The sequence below is a fragment of the Glarea lozoyensis genome (assembly GCF_000409485.1).
Source record: "Glarea lozoyensis ATCC 20868 chromosome Unknown GLAREA4, whole genome shotgun sequence".
In the NCBI taxonomy this organism is placed as follows: domain Eukaryota; kingdom Fungi; phylum Ascomycota; class Leotiomycetes; order Helotiales; family Helotiaceae; genus Glarea; species Glarea lozoyensis.
Window position 1 is genome coordinate 723,971 of NW_007360999.1, and position 19,450 is coordinate 743,420.

The 19,450-nt window shown below is 43.9% G+C and overlaps 8 protein-coding genes across 8 annotated transcripts; 4 read left to right on the forward strand and 4 right to left on the reverse strand.

Moving 5' to 3' along the window:
- Positions 1 to 142: 142 nt before the first annotated feature.
- GLAREA_09590 (Cytochrome P450) lies at positions 143 to 2,006 on the forward strand (the record flags this gene model as incomplete). The annotated part of the gene is made up of 3 exons (XM_008086186.1): positions 143 to 378; positions 439 to 1,201; positions 1,254 to 2,006. The coding sequence occupies 3 exons, from the start codon at positions 143 to 145 to the stop codon at positions 2,004 to 2,006; spliced, it is 1,752 nt and encodes a 583-aa protein (XP_008084377.1).
- A 900-nt stretch (positions 2,007 to 2,906) lies between these two features.
- Positions 2,907 to 3,752, reverse strand: GLAREA_09591 (uncharacterized protein; the record flags this gene model as incomplete). The annotated part of the gene is made up of 3 exons (XM_008086187.1): positions 2,907 to 3,079; positions 3,137 to 3,400; positions 3,563 to 3,752. 3 exons carry the CDS (start codon positions 3,750 to 3,752, stop codon positions 2,907 to 2,909), a joined length of 627 nt encoding a protein of 208 aa, XP_008084378.1.
- A 681-nt stretch (positions 3,753 to 4,433) lies between these two features.
- Positions 4,434 to 7,988, reverse strand: GLAREA_09592 (Acid protease; the record flags this gene model as incomplete). Its single annotated transcript, XM_008086188.1, has 8 exons — positions 4,434 to 4,898; positions 4,946 to 5,408; positions 5,613 to 5,913; positions 6,435 to 6,458; positions 6,504 to 6,954; positions 7,004 to 7,350; positions 7,402 to 7,771; positions 7,836 to 7,988. 8 exons carry the CDS (start codon positions 7,986 to 7,988, stop codon positions 4,434 to 4,436), a joined length of 2,574 nt encoding a protein of 857 aa, XP_008084379.1.
- Positions 7,989 to 8,559: 571 nt separating this feature from the next.
- On the forward strand, positions 8,560 to 11,012 carry GLAREA_09593 (uncharacterized protein; the record flags this gene model as incomplete). Its single annotated transcript, XM_008086189.1, has 5 exons — positions 8,560 to 9,075; positions 9,123 to 9,713; positions 9,758 to 9,979; positions 10,031 to 10,689; positions 10,739 to 11,012. 5 exons carry the CDS (start codon positions 8,560 to 8,562, stop codon positions 11,010 to 11,012), a joined length of 2,262 nt encoding a protein of 753 aa, XP_008084380.1.
- A 1,672-nt stretch (positions 11,013 to 12,684) lies between these two features.
- On the reverse strand, positions 12,685 to 13,155 carry GLAREA_09594 (uncharacterized protein; the record flags this gene model as incomplete). The annotated part of the gene is made up of 1 exon (XM_008086190.1): positions 12,685 to 13,155. One exon carries the CDS (start codon positions 13,153 to 13,155, stop codon positions 12,685 to 12,687), a length of 471 nt encoding a protein of 156 aa, XP_008084381.1.
- A 1,811-nt stretch (positions 13,156 to 14,966) lies between these two features.
- GLAREA_09595 (uncharacterized protein) lies at positions 14,967 to 15,419 on the forward strand (the record flags this gene model as incomplete). The annotated part of the gene is made up of 1 exon (XM_008086191.1): positions 14,967 to 15,419. One exon carries the CDS (start codon positions 14,967 to 14,969, stop codon positions 15,417 to 15,419), a length of 453 nt encoding a protein of 150 aa, XP_008084382.1.
- A 475-nt stretch (positions 15,420 to 15,894) lies between these two features.
- On the reverse strand, positions 15,895 to 16,431 carry GLAREA_09596 (uncharacterized protein; the record flags this gene model as incomplete). Its single annotated transcript, XM_008086192.1, has 1 exon — positions 15,895 to 16,431. One exon carries the CDS (start codon positions 16,429 to 16,431, stop codon positions 15,895 to 15,897), a length of 537 nt encoding a protein of 178 aa, XP_008084383.1.
- Positions 16,432 to 19,119: 2,688 nt separating this feature from the next.
- Positions 19,120 to 19,377, forward strand: GLAREA_09597 (uncharacterized protein; the record flags this gene model as incomplete). The annotated part of the gene is made up of 1 exon (XM_008086193.1): positions 19,120 to 19,377. One exon carries the CDS (start codon positions 19,120 to 19,122, stop codon positions 19,375 to 19,377), a length of 258 nt encoding a protein of 85 aa, XP_008084384.1.
- Between the last annotated feature and the right edge of the window lie 73 nt (positions 19,378 to 19,450).

Consider the following 19,450-nt stretch of genomic DNA (forward strand, 5'->3'; position numbering starts at 1 on the left):
ATACCTGTTCAGGACACAGCCATAGTCCTCAATCGATTTGCGCGATTGTGCTATTCCAAAACCTCGTACATAGCAGAGCTCGAATCTGGGAGTGTTTACCGTAAAAACATCTCAAGCAGGCACCCTTTTCCACATATACACTATGGATACAAACGGAACCACTACAGGATCCCTGGTGCCACCAACGTCAATTATCAGATCACCGGCTATGTTTTGGATAATAGTATCATCGATTCCTATTCTTGCTATTTGGTGGTGGACAGATTATCGATGGAGAATTTCAGAGGGAGAACCGCCGTTGGTGCCATTCAAGATTCCATGGTTGGGTCACGGGTTAGATTTCATGAATGATATCAATGGATTTGCCGAGTGGGTGAGGTGAGTAATAACAAAACAAACGTATTTCAAGTGATTAGAACGTAACTCACTCTGTCCCAGATCTGTACACCCAACAAGCGAAGCCGCCACTATCCAGATTGCTGGACAGCATCTATATCTGATCTTCGATACGAAGCTCGCTAGTCAGATCTACCGGCGTTCCCAGACCTTCATTTTTGACCCTTTCATTCTTCAGACTTCTCAAATCCTAGGCGCTAACAAGCAAGATATGAAGAAGCTTACTGAAGGCGCCCAAGTAGTTTCTCCAGCGCCTGCAGCGGAAGACTCTGGGTCACGGATACTTCATGACTTGCATGCCTTGACTCCACAGCATCTCACTGGGAAATCTCTTGATCGACTAACTGATTACTTCATCAATGTCATATGTGCCGACATCGACAAGAGATTTCCAAAGAAGGATGATGAAAATTATGCATGGGAGACGATGGATCTCTGTGAATTTGTAAAGTCGACATGGTGTCATGCTTCCATCACTGCGCTGTTCGGTACAAATATATATGAGATCTGGCCAGGTATCGAGAAGTGGCTATGGGCTTTCGATAAAGAGTTTCAGAAAATGTTCACTCAGATGCCGAGGGCTGTGATGCCGAAACCTTACGCACTCCTTGATGAAGGACAGGAGATGTGTGAGAAATGGGAGGCAGAAGCTTTGGCCGCTGAAGAGAGAGGTGAGATTGGTGGCGATCCGGATTGGGATAAGTACTGGGGGTTGAGGTTCGTAAGACTTCGAGACGAGTATCTGAGAAAATCGGGTCTCAGTACCAAATTTCGTGCTGGTAATCAGGTTGTTTTTATTTGGGGCGTAAGTTTACTCTCAACTCATCTCAAAGTGTTATACTGATCAAATTGGTCAGTTGAATGCAAACGCCATCCCGATAGCCATGCAAACCATAACCAGAGCAGTCCTCTCACCACCCCTCCTCGCTTCATTAATAACCGAAATCCGCGCAGCCTCAACATCATCCAGCACATTCGACCTCAAAGGCATAACCACATCCCCTCTTTTTAGATCCGTCTACCTAGAATCTCTCCGCTGGGCCACCGCCTCACCTTCTCCCCGCGTCGTCCGTCAAGACACCCAACTCGGCCCCTACCACCTCAAAAAAGGCAACATGGCCATGGTCCACTCCCGCACCCTCCAAATGGACGAAGCCACCTGGTGTATACCCGGAAAACCAGAATCCCATCCTTCAAAATTCTGGGCCGAAAGATTCCTCGACGGCGATAGCGAGACTGAAAAGGTGCGTGTTGAAGAGAACGCAGAGGCGGAATCGAACTACTCAAGTGATATCAAAGCTTCGCATCCGGTTGCGAAGCCGCTGAAGCCGAAGCAGCATGAGGTGGTAGGAGCGAAGAGTAAAGAAATGCAAGCTCGTATGCTTGCGTTACGGCCGTTTGGTGGTGGAACGACGCTTTGTCCCGGACGACATTTTGCGACGAACGAGATTATGGGAGGGTTGGCGGCGTTGTTATTGAGGTTGGAGATTGAGGTTGATGAGGATGCTTTGGCGAAGAATGGGAGTCCGTTGCCGGATTTGAGTAAACAAGGTGGGTTGTTTCCTGATAGAGGTTTGATTTGTCGGGTTAGAAGACGGAAGGGAGTTTAATTCTAGGGTTTCTGGTGGGCCGTCCTTGATGTTGGGTCCATTGGATCAAAGGATGGTGGTAAAGGGGTTTAATGCGTTGCAATTCACTTAAATAAAATTTTAGAACGCAAAAGGGTTGACTATCTGTCCATATAATAGTTTACGAGATCTCGTTTGTTGTAACCCTAGATTTCTCAGTCTTCGAAGTGGAGGAGAGGTTTGAGCAGATTGAATGGTGATTAGCATCAGCTCTATCTCACATCACAAGCTATTGAAATCTTGCCCGCGGCCACTACTATGGTCTTCAGGTCGGCGATCAAGCATATTCCCTTTTGCTGTTTTGCTATTTAAATTTCTGAATGCTAAGTATTTTCTTACAAAAACAGTAATACTTTTGTCAACTTTTGATATATAATCCACACTGGCCATAGAAATGATTTATTCCAAGAACTAACGTTACGCCACATCCTCCTTTAATCACAAATTCCATAGTACATTATATCATGAAGCTCCGCATTCAAGTCCAATCGAAGGCTTTGAACCAAAGAATCGCAAATGTTTGGTTTTTACTTGCAGAGTGTCGAACCAACACCAAAATTTTCAGTCTGCTCGCCCGGAACGACACAGTTACCATAGTAGTCTGTAAGTACGAAAGTAGTAGCCAGTATCCAACAGCACAGAGTATTTATGCTATCACCTCTTCAATCCACTGCCATAATGTCTCATCTGCCACGAAACCTTCACTCGAACCAGCCACTATCGTCAGTCACCTTGCTATAGGTCCATCCCCTGTGAGAAGATGACCATGCCCAAAAGCCCCAGTTGCAAAGTGAAAAGACTTGTTCACAATATGTAGAAAGACATAGAGTATTCAGTAATTATTTTAAACATTAGTAACTAGTCTAAACCACACATTATACCCTATTCAGAATCGCTCTCTGCACCATCATCCTCCATTGGGTGAACCTCTGAACTTCGTCGAGAGAACCTCTCAATGCCTTCATCTAAAGCCTTACTGATAGACGCAACTGCAGCGTTTCCATCCACCAATGTCGAGTTGTCCATCTTCTCCATGAGCTTTGCACTGAAGTTATCTAACCAATGACATCAGTCCCTTGCCACCCAAAAACATAATACAAGAAAGAACATACCATGATCATTCTTCATCCTCTTCAAGGCGTTCAAAACCAAATCTCTCGCCTCAACCGCCTCAAATTTGGTCTTCTTCTTCATCACAGCCTTCACAGCACGTCGGACATCGACCGCAACATCCTTGGTAAGGAGAGAGGCGATCTTTTGAGAGCTGTCAATATCTATAGTCTCCGATACGGTCTGTACATCCTCAATTGCCCTTCGGTTCGCTTTGTCGACCGCCCTGAACGCATCGACTATTGGTTTTACTTTCTTGAATGAACCTGGATTCTTATCAGCCAATGTATTTTGGCACAACTTAACCGGCTGCACATAAAGAGACAAAAGGCCGTTTATGTCCCAAATCACCGTTCTCGTACTAAGAAATTGCAATCAAATGGGATTCATCTGGTGATCTCAAGACAAAATATTCACTATTAACGTACCTTCCTTATCATTGATTTTAAAAGTCAAACGCATAACAGCCTGATCCAACTTTGAAAGGTCTCTCAAAACCACCTGGCCTGGGAGTAAAATAATAGGCTGCTTGGGATTGCCCCCATCGGAAACCGGCAGGGCGGTGGCCGCCAGAGCCCACGTGAAGGCGAGGAGAAGAATGCTCTTGAAAGCGAGCATTTTGAATAACTCGGTTAGCTGAGAGTTTATAAACGATATAGGGTCAGAGAATATGAGGAACACAGGTGGTGAAAGTAGAGATGACAAGAGGCGAATAGAGAAGGGGAACAATGGGTGGAAATGAGCACTATTATGTAGATTTTCCATGGCGCTAAATCGACAGAATCCGGTGTGATCGAATCTAACCTTCGATCTAGTTCATCAGATGTCCTTATACTTACGAGATCGTTGTTGTGGGAGGGCTTGGTAGCTGTGTGCTAGTAAAAGAGCGGACTGTCTAGTAATTTAGTACCTTACAGTCGTGAGCATCAAAATTTGACTTGCCACGGTTTCCTTACAGCTTTCCAAACATTAATTTTTATATCTACTTCTCGGTCTGAAAACAAGAGAGTGTATTTACAAATTTGGAATGGTTCGTGATAATGTTGAAGCACCAAAATATTCGCTGTAAAATGTGAGAAATGCCAGAATTCGGCAATTCATCAATACTCCGCGGGGACAAAGGACGAACACAAGACCAAGCAACACAAAAAAGTCGGTCTCAGAAATCGTTATTGGCCAACTATTTTCGTTTCCGCTGACCATTTAGCGATCTGTTTCCACCAGTCCCAAGAGGACACCTGTTTCGGAATTCGAGATGATTTTTGCTGTGCCGAAAGAAAAGATAATGGAAACGCGGCTTCAAACTCGTTGAAAGCCGACTCGTTTCGTTTTCCACTGAGCGACATTTAGCTTTTCCTTCCAGCCAGCGGACATATACTTTGCTTTTCTCACCTCAAAAGCAACCTGCACATCTTTAAAGAATGGTTCGCCGATAATCCAAGTGTTTGCTAAACCGTTGTCGTGATTTCTAGATTTTTTGGAGGATTTCTCATTCCCAAATCTGGACTCAACGATGATGCCAACACAGTAACCGCTTCCCGGCGCCATTCTTCCTAGACTGAATCTACCACCTGGAGAGAAAAGTCTTCTACCTTTTAGTATTTCGACCGTCCAACCAGAAAAGTCTAGATGTACTTTCGGGGGACTCAGGCAGGGGTAGGCGTGAAATTGGTCATGAGGAGGTGGTAGTTGTCGACTGCCTGACGTTGTAGCATAAAATGCCCTAGCTGCCATAGGTGGTGCTATAATGAACGGTGTATTGACCTAGTCTGGTTAGTTTCGTGCCAACATTTGGAAGTTGGACAGCGCACATCAAGAATGGCAGGCTGATTGTAGACCACTTTGGTACCATCAACCCAGACTCCATGCATTTGTACCTGCCACCACCCATCAGAGCCCCGGACTTTCAACCACTTCCACTCCATATTAGATTCTGCTTCCTTTGACGGTTTGTATTCGGCAACTCTTTTTTCAAGAGGCATACTTCTCTTCAGCTCTACATGGCTATCTTGACTTGAGAGTAATTTTCGTGTCTCCCTCTCGACTTCCCTGATGGCAGCAACTGGCGTACCTCCAATGCTAAATAAGCCGTCTTGACCATTCAACAAAACAATTGACCACATTGGCAAATCTATAATCTCCTTCTCGATCAATTGATTCATCAAACTCGTTGTATTAAGCTGGCTTAGCGACGACGAAGGAGCTAGGCCAAGGTATGCACCAGATGGTCCAAGTGATCGAATCCATTGCTGCGCTGGTCTGCAATGTGCGAAGCTGATTAGTATCGGTCGATCGATCGTGTTGAGATGTAAAATGTCCGTCGGGTGACGACATGTTGGAAATGAAAGAGGTCGTTCAGAGTCTCCTACATTGATGTTAGTTCGTGCCACTTAACATGGAGACTGTCGCTTGCGGTATGTTTTGCTGTTAAAGTCGAGGAAGAATGAACCCAGATCACTGTTCGTAGATAGAACCTACCAATCTGCCGTCAACATATCTAAATCCATCTTAATATGCTGTGCGGGTTCTCCAAGCTCTAAAGTCGCAAACCAATTCCCTGGTCTGCCCACCTCACCCAACAGGACAGTCTCGGCTTGTGTATCATGCCTGCGCCTGGCTTTCCGGACAACTGTATTCTTCTCTAGTTCGCGAGTAGTTGAGGCAAAGCGAGATTCGATCTCTTGCAGGTGACCATGCAGAGCGGAGAAATTCGCGGTATCAGATATGTCTAAGCTTCCACCGCGTCGTGAAATGGTGTAGTGTATAGGAGCAAGATGGGCTGATATCAACAGAGGAAGAAAAATGAATTGAACAACGAAAGATAGGCTGTGCATTTCGATTTCGAACGTGGCGTTGACGTTACAACTTGTTCAAGTGCTATCGTGAAATCTGGACATAGGTAGCGATAGCATGTCGAAACGCTGACAGCTGTCAGAATCGCTCCTTCTTCTAGCACGACTTAGTTGAAATCCCCACAGGGTATGCTCACACCAGGCGGCAAAGATCGTGCTCACGAATCACTAAAAGTAGAAGGATGGATCATAGCCAAAAAGGCGATTTACCTCGCGACATCATATATTATTACCTATCGAGCTGAATACTGTAACCATAAATACCAGTATTTCCACTTCGCCATGCTTCAGCAGCGCGAGAGCCCACCCTAATCACCGAGTCCCAATAAACAAGAATCCAAGTAGGGGTGCAGTATAGACTAGAATGAAAGGGTATTATACACGGGAATGCATGCATTTCAACATATCGTAAATCGTAATGTAGAAAGATTGATCATCTCCTCCTCACCACCTCGTTTAAGCACTGCAGTGCCTACAAGATGTTAGTGCGGGTCTATATTAATCGAATCATACAAACTTACGCCTTCAGTGATGACTCCTTGGTTGACAAGATGCTTGCTGATGCCTTTGACAAGCTCCATCTGCTCCTCAGGAGTAAGACCCGTAATGACCTGCTCAATAACACCTCCGAGAGAGACTTTGTTCTGGGCGATAAAGCTGTGGTAATACATGTACGCAAAGAAGCCCATGATAAATTGGCAGTCCATACGATCAGTGATGCCTCCGTGACCAGGAATCGAGTCTCCAAAGTCTTTGATCTTGAAGGTACGCTTAAGACCCGAGGCGAAGAATCCACCAAAAGGTGCGATGAGCGACGCAAAAGTGGCGAACAGGAGAATATGGATCTGCATTGGTGCCATGACGAATGATTTGATATATGGAAACCAGATGGGAAGATGATACGTGTGCGGAAGAAATACCGGATTTGGAACACATTCAAGTCCAGTCCAAATATTTGCACCAAGATCCTAGAAATATGTTAGCAAGATTAATCGATCCGAGGATGCTCCGACTTACATTTACAGGGCAAATGAAATACTTGTATCGCATGAGCACGTTTGCCATGGCACATCCAAAGATGACTGTAAATATCCAGGCTCCGAGAAATCCCTCCACGGTCTTTTTTGGAGACAATTTGATCAATTGGGTTCTTCCAACAGTAATTCCAACCAAGTACGCGAATATATCGTTGCAAATAACCAATGAAACGGGCAGGAAAAACCAAATCATCCCCTCAAACACGTTGTTCATAATGAAATGTGCTTGTACCACGATCAAGTATAGAGCCATGTGTGTCCAAGCGAATTGTGTAAATTGAAATCGGTAATGACCAGCCTGAAGAGAGGTAACAAAGAAGACGAAGCCTGTTGCTGGTTAATTACTGTGACTCTGACGTGCTTTCTCACAACACTTACCTATAACGTAGAGCATAAAGCTTATGAACCGGTGATGAGTTGCGAATGGCAAAAGGACCTTGTCAACCAACACGATATGCTTGAAGTAGTAGATGACGCTTTCACCGTATAAGAAGTACATAGTCGTAGCAAGCCAATACCAGTTCAACGCTTTCGTAAATCTTAGCCTTCTCGCGCGACTGGGGACGTTCGCTATCGCAATAACCTCCTTGAAGGAAACGATCTGGACTGCCGTCACAATAATAATGATATAGATGTGTCCCATGAACATGGACCCGAAGAAGGCTCCAATCATCACAAACGTCCATATCGACCGCGTTATGAAGGTTTGCTTCTTTTTTTCATACTCCGATACAGGTTGGTCTTGGAACTGTAGAGCGCATGCATGTCAGTTGTCGTTTTCTGGTAGACAACATGCAGCTCTCCAATCTTACCTCTAATGCCACATCCGCTCCTGGTCCCGATTGTTTTGGAGATCCAGGTTCTGAGGCTGCTTCGCTGATATCCGAAAAACTGCTCCTCCTCCCATCTATGCCCGAGCTATGCCCATTCCGATGGTTAAACTTGATCCCTCTTCGTGGTGCCATGTTGGTCTATGGTGCAGCTTCCCTCTCGAATGTCCTTCAACTCCTGTGGTTCTGGCGGATCTCGCGGTAGCGAAAAGAGATTGGCCAAGCGTGGGCTGTTTTGACTATGGCTCGCAGCGGATGGACATCAAATGGACGCGATACACCCCGACAATAAATGGTTTCGAATCCAGAAGGAGCTGGAGCGGAAGCAGAAATTGACGTTAGGGGAGAGAATGTCGCGATGTGTTGTTGGCGATGTTTTTTCCTCTGGCGCAAGACCGGTATGGGAGTATGGGAGTATGGAAATCTTGGCTCCTCGCTGACGTACAAATGAAGCTTCCACTGCCCTGCCTGTTTTGCCTGGCCCAATTTCCGTCCGGATGCGCGCAGCACGGGCGTTTGCTTGTGACAGACCTCGATGGAAATAAGGCGGTGAAACACGGCAGTACCAGGTCGCGTCTTTGGATTATCGTCCCACGTCCCTATGTCGGCGTCGACCATTGCCCGCCAAATACAATTGAGATACAATTGAGAATAATGCAGCAGATGCACAGTTCGACTGGGTGCTCAATGCGGAATCCACAAGAATATGAGCCCTAACGGAGGAGACAACAACTTCTCGGATGACGACTTCGACGACCTGCCCAACGATTATCTCGCCGAATTGGAGCACAATGCCATCCAGTTCACGCAAGCCCAAACCCAACCCCGCGTTCTCAAGCAACCGGCTGCCGTGAACGCAGCACCGTCGTCTGACTATGGCGACGACATTGACGATGAGGATCTGGATGATGCGGTGGTGATTGACGAGTCGAGGAGTACTCCTGCCATCATTCCGAACCTCCAGCGAGAACACACTAGTCAAGCTGTACAGAGAGAACAATTCCGGCAGCAGCGATATGGCAATGCTACAGCTGGGAATGCATATGCCAACAACGGGGCAGATCGAGAACGGTCTCGTATGCCCCCTCCGCCCATGTTCAGTCAACCAATACCACAAGGCAGCCGAACCCGAAAACCAGAAAATGATTCCTCGAACACATTTGGTAGCCAGCCAGCAGCTTCGCAACATGGAGCGGATGCATTGCAGAAACAGATTGAAGATGTAGGCAATATGTGGTCTTAGGTATTAGCTCAAGCTGATTGATCTAGTTGTTGAAAGAACGAGACGCTTTGAAGTCTGACCTCAATGCTAAGACGGGCGAGATTGCTATTGTTCGAAGTAAGCAGGAGAAAACCGTCAAGCAGTATGAAAGAGAAATGCTGGCCATGCGGAAGCTTAATGAGGAGAAGATATCTAAGCAAGAAAAGGCACTGGAGGCCGCTAAAACTGCGGAGAAGAATGCCGCGACTGAGAGGGATTTCTTGAAGCAGGACCTAGCAGAAGAATCGGAGAGAGTTCGCAAATTAAACAAAGCCGAGACCTCAGAGAAACTAGGTGCGAATTTGACGACGCCTAAAAAGAAGAAAGCGCTTGCGCATAGAGATGGATTTGACGACGAAGAGATTGAGTTTTTGTCTCCATCCAAGGTTTCTCCATCGAAGTTTCAGAAACGACTCATGGGCTCGCCATCCAAGGCTGGGGCGAAGAGAAAAAGGAAAGCTGTTGAGAGTCCAATCGCCGCATTGGAAGTAATGCAAGATGACACCGCAGCCGGTGCAGCCGACGTGGCTGAGGGTAGAGATTTCATTCTCGATGAGTCCATCCTTGCCGGCCTCAGTATGCAGGATGATCGCTTTGATGTAAGTGATGCTTCATGTATTGTTTCGTGTGCTAATAAGTCTAGTTCTTGGGAACCATGTTAGATCACAAAGTTGACTCCCAGCACCAACGAACGATCCAGGAACTCGAGAAATATGCACTGCCTTCTGCACCAAAAGAATCTTTTGAAACCTATCTATTGAGCAAAATTCCACAGCTTGGGCTCAAAAAGGATCAAAAGAGTTTACCCATTGATTTCTGTGAACTACTAGTTTCCATGTGGACAAAATGTATGGATGATAAATACGTGAGCAGAGATTTATCTCATCAGTACGTTACACGCTGACAATCCCTTCAGCTTGCGCCAATTTACCTCCTGGTAGACCTGTTGACTACCGCTCTCGAGATGAAGACATCCGCTATTGCTCCTTCACTTACCGATTCAATTGTACCACTGGCTCAACTCACCGCGGACCTAGTAGTAATACCTAGGTGGAAAGGCAAGTCTGCGGAAATCCATGAAAAACACGTAGACGTGGGCAAATGCTTGGAGCTTCTCCAGATCGTATCGCTCGGGTGTATGGGCGAGCAACAGCACATCGTTCGCTTCTGGAAATTGATGCGATTCGACTTTGTGTTGGTAATGCTTAGCCCAAACCAACCCACCATTGATTTCGAGACGATGATGCGCTTGTTATCAACGAGTGTTTTTGCTGAAAGTTTTGGCCCGATCGTGGCGGAGTCCACCCAGGCTGTTCAGGTAATGGACAATATTCTCGACCGCCTGACATATACGCTTTTTGAAGTTCCCCCACTGCCGCAAACCTCTGAGAAGATGGATCTGGCTGTGCTTTCCAGACTTCGTTTCAAGGTTTTACTGTTAATGACGAGCATGACTCAATCGCCGTTTGCGAGTAAGGCTATTGCGATGCACCCTCATGCCATCGGCAGACTTGTGAGTCTCATTAGTGACGAGTTGGATGATCTTTATGATTACAGAGCCCGGCACAAGGAGGGGTAAATGCGTCTTCCATTTTTGTATGTCCTGAAGACTAACACGATACAGTTCTAGAATCATCACGCTCGCAACCCGTTTGCTTTACCACTTAGTTACTAGGTTTGACGATGATAATGATATGCAGAAAAAACTCGCCGTGATTCGTGGTGGATCACAAAAGTACCTGCTGGCACTCTCGCGGCTCAACTTTTCCGAAGATGATCTTCTACTGGAGTCCAGCATCGACACGGATGTGGCAGCATGTGCTTTAGAACTATTAGAGCTCTTCGTGACACCCGAGGAGGGAGATGCCATCCATTCAGCATTTTCTGCAGGTTCATAGTCCGCCTTCGCAGGCTCGATGAATATTGCTCCCGCCTGCACGCAAAAGCCCCAAGGCCTCCCAAGGCAGATTTGAAACAGCAGATTCAACCTCCATGTTGAGAAGCTTATCATATTGTAGCTACCTAGCTCATCGTGGCTTAGTTATAGCCGCTGCATAATATTTGTCACGTCGCCGGACGGGATTTTAGCATAAATGCACTTTTGGACGAGTAGCAGTATTGTTGGTCAAGCTATCGAGGCAAACAAGCCCAACTACAGCCGTCCATAGTCGGAGTGTGAATTCAAAAGCGTATACCCAGCACCAAATGTCTTGCCACATACCCTGGGTGGGAAGCAGGTTGGAAGATTTACGATGTCATGGAGTTTAATAAAATTGCGAGTTTGATGCTGTATTATAATTTCTCAGGATCTTCGTTGAATAACATGAAACCAGAATCTCGAACACCACCAAGCTAATCCTCGATTGTCAACCAGGTCGAGTGGATGTTGAGAACACGTTCTTACCTTCCTGTCCCTAGGAAATGTAGTGAGGTCCAAACCTCATTTTTTCCGGGGTTACCTACACGTTCCTGGAAGGTCTGAGGGTCAGGCCAATGCATGCGAACATCCACATTTTGATGTCGCATTTAGATACATTCAAAAGCAGCCAACATTCTTCGGGTCGCACCATCATTGCCTCATGATCATTTATCTCGATGGAGGTTCCGAAATTTCGATTAAAGATTCGTAAAAGTTCCAGCGCGGGCAAGAGCGGGTTCTTTACGTCCTTGTCTGAGTAGTAGACGTCTTTCCCTCGGGTGGTTGAGTGTTTTGGACGAGATTGGGGTCAAATTGGTTTGGATCCATTGTGACAGGCAGACATGATACTTGGGAGTTAGGTGTTCGATGTTCTTTATAGATGCCGACATTCGAGGTTGGCACTCTTGATTCGAGGTGGTGAGCAGATATGATCAGCTGCGGATATCATGTCGTCTACATAGCTTCATGCTTGTCGAGAATGTTTGTTTGGCTACATTTGCTCAAAATGATCAGCTCTGTAGCTTCATCTTTTGGATGTGTTTGTTGAGATTACCTAGGGAGATAAATCTACCGATTTCCTGCCCCATTTCATGTCACCTCTCGCCACAGCATCCGTCTCCACCCAAATTTTCGTGAGCCGCAAGGCTGTACTAGATCTTGAACCATCACCCGGGTTTTCAATTGCCCAGAGCCCCTTTGCACGTTCCACCATACATATGAACTCCTGCATGTCGATTCTGAGCCTGGAACTTCTGTTTAAGATTGCCAACAGGGTTTCTACGGTGAACCACGGCTATTCTTTGTCCTCGTCTAAATTCGTTGCGTCCTTGTGTTTATCTAGGTACGCAAACATATAAAAATCGGGTTGTTGTTTAAATTTATCAACGACGTAGGGTGAGAGATAGTGGTGGTGGCCGTCGGTGATGTGTGGTGAGGTTGGAGGGGCTGTCATTTCTGGGCCTGGGTTTTGGTTTGGTGGAGGGGTTACCGAAATTTTTGAATTAAGATGTGAGATGTGATTGTTATTGAAGGTGCAAGTCTTGTTGGCCTTATAGGTCTTTACAAGCTAGGTGTCTTTGATGGCAACCTCTTATCATGTATCACTTTCATCTACACATTCATATCCACACATAGACAGACTCGTTCACCCATCACAAACTTCCACCACTACCACCCCCCTCAATCTTCCCACGCTCCGTCCAACTTCTCAGCAGAACATCACCCCCTCTTCCCTCCACCCACGCCTTCGTAAACTGCCAATCAGTTGTATCTTTTATATCACATCCTACATTCTCAATCACCCTCTTCTCTCGCGCGGCATTTATCATCGGTCTAAATCCTTCAATATCGACGGCGGTTCCTCTACTTCGGTTGAACACTTTCAGTAGCTCTAAGGCGGTGAACCATGGATAGGCTTTATCGTGATCCAGGTATTTTATGTGTGGGTTGGTGTCTTGAGGTATGCTGTAGGAGTAATTACGGGTGAATTGTTGGAGGGCTGCTGTTGAGAGGTGGATGTTTGGATTTTCGGAGAAGTGTGGGGGAGGCTTTCTGAGGATTGCTGGCTTTTGGTCTTGGTTTGAGCGAGACTTTTGGCGGTGATGGTGGGTGGTGGAGGCCATTTTTTGTTGATATGTGTTATAAGATAGAACGTCTTTGGAGAATTTCGTCAGTCTTATGGCATTCTGTGGGGTGGTTATGTCTATCGAGACTCGTGGGAATTTCGTTGTGAGCTTTCTGGTGTGGCGTTGAAATGCGTAAATATTTGTGGCATTCACTTCAAACTTGTTAATTGCTGTTGATTGCATCAGCATGAAATTTTTCAGAACGCACGTATCCTATAATCTCAATCAAAGAGCGACACGATCTATGATTTGTTTGCAGTATTCATGATGAACTTGACAGATTTGTCTAAATTTTGGGACACAAACTCACCTTCAAGCTGTAGGTTGTGAGTTGGAGGAGTGTCAGAGCTTGATGGATCATCATTTGACTTCCTGGTATGAATCGATAGCAGAAAGACTCATCATAGTCTTCACTAACCATTCTAGAGTAATCATGTTGTCCATCATAGTTTCATGAGGTCGTCGAGATGCTTGAACTCGGTCATACGCCAATCTATGTGGAGCAGCCATTCATTCATATTCTTTCAACACCTGGTCTTCCTATTGAACAATCACAAAGTGCAGCTGCTTTTGTGAGTGTATTAATGGTAGGTATGAGTTGACTCGGTCTTGTCTGCTTCCCTTGGATTGTTCATCCATTGCACAGACAATCATATCAAATCTCAAGTAGTCCATCTCTGCATCGAAGCCTGCTCAAGTAAAAAAGAGTTCCCACAGTCAATAGTTCTGTGCGAGTCTCGTTGACTGTATCTTAGGCTTGCAAAGAGATGTAGAAATGAAGCAAAGTATTTACCTTACGGGAATCGCACGGTTCTTGAACCTCTAACTCATGTTAACTTAGTAAGTCACAAAAGGCTAAGATAAATATTACTGCAAATCAAGCACCGGTAGTGATGGTGGAATTAATTGACAACCAGCAGTCTAAGTCCAAACCAGAAGGGCCGGTCTCCAGACCAAAAAGAGCTCCTCCACCTAATTCTCGAACTCTCGATTCCTTCTCCCAAGAAAATACGTAACAGAACAACCTCTTTCAACCCCATGAAACGCCAAATATAAGAAGCGAATTTCTAGGCAGCCAAGTAATTTTCGAAGCCTATTAACGAAAACTCTGCCACATAAAGAGCTCAGAGAAGAGTCAGTCTCTGATAAGTAAATCACTGTCGAAAGATGTAATTTTGATTCTTGAATTCGAAGGAGGTAGATATTCATAAGAATAGAGGATTACACTGTGTGTTTTGGCACGTTTTGATAGTTCTGAGGTGTGGATAGGTGAAGGTTGAAATTTAAGGGTTGAAATGAATGTGCCATAGGCTGGTTGTGGCAAAGAATGTAGAAAGACATTAATTCCTTGTTCATTCCACTTGGGAGTTCTTTTGCTGCTTGAGTATAGGAGATATGGCCGTTCATCGCAGGTGTGAATGTCTAAGAAGGTGAAGATTAACCTTTGGCAAGGTCTGCTATTTTCCCAAAATTAGGATGCTTGTTTTGGTTATAAATACATGAAGAGCTGAAGCTTGTTCTTCCGTGACATCGTTTGTGATTTCGATATCCAGTTGAATATTCATAAACACAATCCCGTGCCGTGAGTTTCGCGTTTCTTTTTGACTGGATTTTGAGATATCCAATAATATCACAACATCCATGTTATTCAAGTTCAATATTCTAGCTATGAATGGTAAAAGAACGATTGTGAATAACTTCAGAAGGTCTTCGAAAATCTATAAAGAGGTGGGTTTCCTCCCGTTTCTCGCTTTCCTCATTCCCCATACCACAAAGCTTCCATTTTATAGAACCATAGATCCTCCAAAATGTCATCCTCTTTCGGAAAAAAAGTAAAAGAAACTGCGAAAAACGCCAGAAATAAATTTTCGGGAACTAAGAAAAAAGAAATCGAAAGGGAACTCAAACACGGGCCGTATGGTAGTGGGCCAGTTCCTCAAGAAGATGTCATTTACCTGTCTGCAGACGTTGCCCCGTACTTCTTCAATGGATCCACATCAACATCGATGGAAAGAAAAATCTCAGACAAGGACGCATTTTATCTTCTTGATGACGATATAAATCAGCCTACTGTTACATCCAACCAATTACTTGAAGCTCTTAACCGAAGCTTCACCCAGCAGATGGACGGGAAAGATTGGAACGCGTGTCGTGATGCTGCATTGAACAAAATACTTTACAAAGAAGATTGTAGAGACGAGTACTCGTTTATAGACATATGGATTACAGACCGCAAAACCGTAGGTGCGGGTGCAATTTGAGATCTGTCGAGATGAAAGAAAGTGTTCTGGGGTGGGTAGCATTGCCGCATTGGAATGAAAGTCTGGGGTGTAGGATCATGAAATTAAGGATTATTGTTGATGAAGTTTATGGTGGAGAAAGAAAGTTCGTTGGGTTAGATGACCAGTTCGAAGGTCAGTTTGGTGCAGCGGATGGAAGGATATTTGATATTGTCGGATTTGGGTTACTGTTAGGATTGCGAATCAAGGACCATTCATTGATGGAATTCATAAAAGAGAACTTTTCTGATGTTCGATTCAGGAACTGTGGATCAATCTGGTGGTGTTAATGGGAGGAATATTTGGGACGTTCTTTTGAAAAACCACTTTTCGAAAATATAATATAGAATCATACCAATTTCCCAAATCTAGACAGAAATCTAACACAACTGTAAGGGACTCGAATCCACATCTTTCTCGCTTCAATATCTCACCCCTCCTGCCCACAATCCCCCCATCAAACCTCCCTACCCTCCTCCGCGCTAACGAACGAATAATAAACTCCTATGTCAACCATACTATCCTTAACCCACTTTTTTAACACCCCATTTTTCCACGCATTATGCAACATGCCCTCAAACCTATCCATAGTATACCACGTCCCAAAAGAGTTATTAAACGCCGAGAGAATGGCTTCTGGGGTGTGCATCTCTGCGGTTTGGTCCAGAAAACTGGATTCTAGGGGTGGGAGAGGGGCGATGAAATCATCGTCGATGATGGCTCGCTCGAGGGGCGTCAGTGGTGGGAGGGTGTGTGAGCGGATGAATGCTTGGTGCAGGGAAGTGGAGATGTAGGCATGGGGTTTTGGAGGTGGTGTCGGTGGGCAAGATGGTTGAGCTTGAGTAGAGGGTCGGTGGGGTAGAGTAGTGGATGGTCGTGCTGAAGTAGAGGTTGGTAGGACTTGGCTGGGAGTCGGTTCTGTAGGGGGAGAGAACATTTCGGTTGGAGTCTTTTCAAAGAACACCTTCTTGATATTCTTCCAGAATTTAGACATTTTTTTGAGGTGCTTACACTCTAGAGATCAGGTTCTTTGTGTCTTGAAGCCTCTTTAGTTCAACAACAGAAGCGGTTAAATATAATCCGGACCCAAGTATTGAATGAAGATTCACTGTTCAGTTATAGTTATTGTTCACATAATTAAATAGTGTGGCGTTTCTCGAGTCTAAATGTGGTAGGAGTACAAAGATATTAATTTTTATTTTTCACCGGGGGGGACTTTTAAAGTGAGTATAAAGGAGTTATTCCCCACCGAAAGAATCGCAACTCAGCGAAGAGTTCGACCTTACTAATTATCGAAAGAGACATGTGTATATACTAGCCCCGACTCTTGCTAGTTAACACTACTCGAGTTATATAAGATCTAACTAAGAAGTCTAAAGAGATTTTTACCTATAATTAGGTTTACTCTATTATGGCTAAACCTTATAGTAAGGGACAACTATAAAACTAAATTTTAAATTTTAAATTAGACTAATATATTAATAATTTAATACTTAAAGAGAATTAATATATTAATAGAGGTTTCTTAAAAGAGTTTACTTATATTAAACTTTATTTACCTATCTCTATTTAGAACTACTTATAATTATTTTAATTAACTAATAAGATACTACTATTAATTAGGTAATATTAATTAATTAGTTAATTTATTATAATTAATAAATTAACTAGCTATTTTACTATCTTAAACTTAAATATATAAATCGTACTTAATATATTAAGATAGAGTAATAGGAATTTTTAATAAGAATAATAAGATATTAAACAAGATTTTTGTAAGAGGTAAAGGTTATATATATATACTATTTATTATAAAATAATTAAGTAAAGTAAGTACCTTTAAAAAAAGCTATAGGAATAAACTAGTTAAGGCGTTTCGCGATTTAACCTCAAAATCGCCACCTAGTAGTGTATTACGATCGGCAAGTAATGGGTTTAATAAGATTAGATATTCACTAGTTTAAATCGACGATAATACTCTACAATTCACTTAAACGGCGACGGTGAAGCACCCTAGCGTGACGTTAACGAAACGAGCGTCTAATTAGTTAACTCTAATATATTGACTATTTGATTAGGTAAATGATCAATAGTGGCATTCTATTGGTCAATCAAAATAATAGTGAGTAGTTCGGAACAGCTCTACATGTTCAATAATGGGCGCCAGAATATTACAATCCACCAGCAGAACCTATTCGACGAAGCACGATACTTTATCTAGAATGCTATTGGACTCAATTTGTTCCAAGTAAATATAGAGTATTTTTCAGAGACATCTGTTTGCAAAGGGCCGTTAATTTTTTTTTAAGTATTTCCCGTGGTTAGTAGGTATGCTATTAGTTTAGAATAAGTGTTACTCAAATTACGGCTGATTGTGAAGAAGAGCATAAAATTACCCATTTCTTCAGATTACGTTCATGATTTAACTTTGACCAAATCTTCCAGCACTTAAAGTCATTGTAACATGTAATTTCAAGCTGACCTACTGGAAGACAGATGGCCAAGCATAACTTGTTCTCAAGGTGTACATGTTCTGAGATTTCCTCGACTCAACGTTTTCATACGAAAGGAACCTTTGAGATGCTCAAATTTCTGCTCAAAGTTCTTGTTTACTATAGTGCCTCAAACATTGATGTCTGTCTTGTCTGCCCCAACGAACGTCTTTCATGCTTTGCTGAATATGGGATGCTGTCATTTGCTTTCAATATATTTGTGATCGGGAACATCATAATGACGCTTCAAATTTTGTAAACAAATACTTGCGATCGGGAAGGCTCTTTGAATTAAAATTGCATCTCGTCTTTACATCCAATTTCAGTCACGAACATAGTTCGTACTTCTTTGGATCTTGTATACACCCAGTTATTGTGCATGTCAAAGCTTTCGCAAGCGTTTGCCATCGCAAACATGCCTAATGCTCCGGTTGGATTGTACCCACAAAGAACTTTGTGGACATCTTTTATTTGACTGATTTCGAAAGAATGTTCAATCATTGGCTGGGAATTAACGTAAACTAACAGGTTTGTGGGCTGCATAAGTCCGATCTTACTGTCTTCCAGCAACTCTGCCGCCATACAAACGAAACTCTCCATGACTGAGAGACATGAAGCCATGATATATACTAGATACAAAGACCAAATCTGCGTCTCAGAGTTCTGAATAGCATCATACATAGGCCAGAAAACTTCCTTTACAGTATTTCATTCTAGAAGCATGCAAGAACCCTCCCATGCAGACACTTCTTTGGCAGCATGTCTTCTTCCCGTCTTCTCTCCGTACTGTATGCACAAGGCGAGCATTTCAGAATGAAACTTTGGAAGCCGTGCAAACACTTCGCCGTAATCCAGAGACCCGAAAGTATTATTAGAGCAGAAGGAAACCCCCAGTTCTTGGAAAAACACCACAGCTTCCTGGACTCTATCAGCGATCCATCAATATTGCAACAATACGCTTAGAAATAAGATCTGATTTCGTCAAATCCAAAACTTCTGCTAGCCGTTCTAGTATAACTAAGCATTCGAAAATACAACCCAAGTAGCTCATCTCCAGTCTCTACGTCGTACCCTACCGATATCCAATTCTCGAACATTCCTACGTCACTACCATCGCAATGAGTTGGCTTCTCAAAAAAAGGGAGAAATTTGAGACGGTTATCAAATATATCGAACGTTTTTTCAGCACCATGGAAATTCTCCGTCGGATCTGGCCAATTGCCAAGGAGCTTTACGATTTAATTGTTAATAAGTGGCCAACCGAAGACGCAGCAGAAATTGAAGAAAAGAAAAAGAAGGAGGAGGAGGAGAAGAAGAAAGCTGAGATGCAGAGGACGTGGAAGGAGTTGGAGAGCCGGAGAGAGAGGCGAGAGAGGCGGGGTTCCGACGGGCCACAATTCACCATGAGGTTCAGCACTATCACATGTTCCTGCTGTCCACACAACTGAAACATTGATTTTTGCCTTTTTAGAATTGCTACGAAGAATTTAGATGAAGAGGGAAACGGTAGAAAAGAGTGGC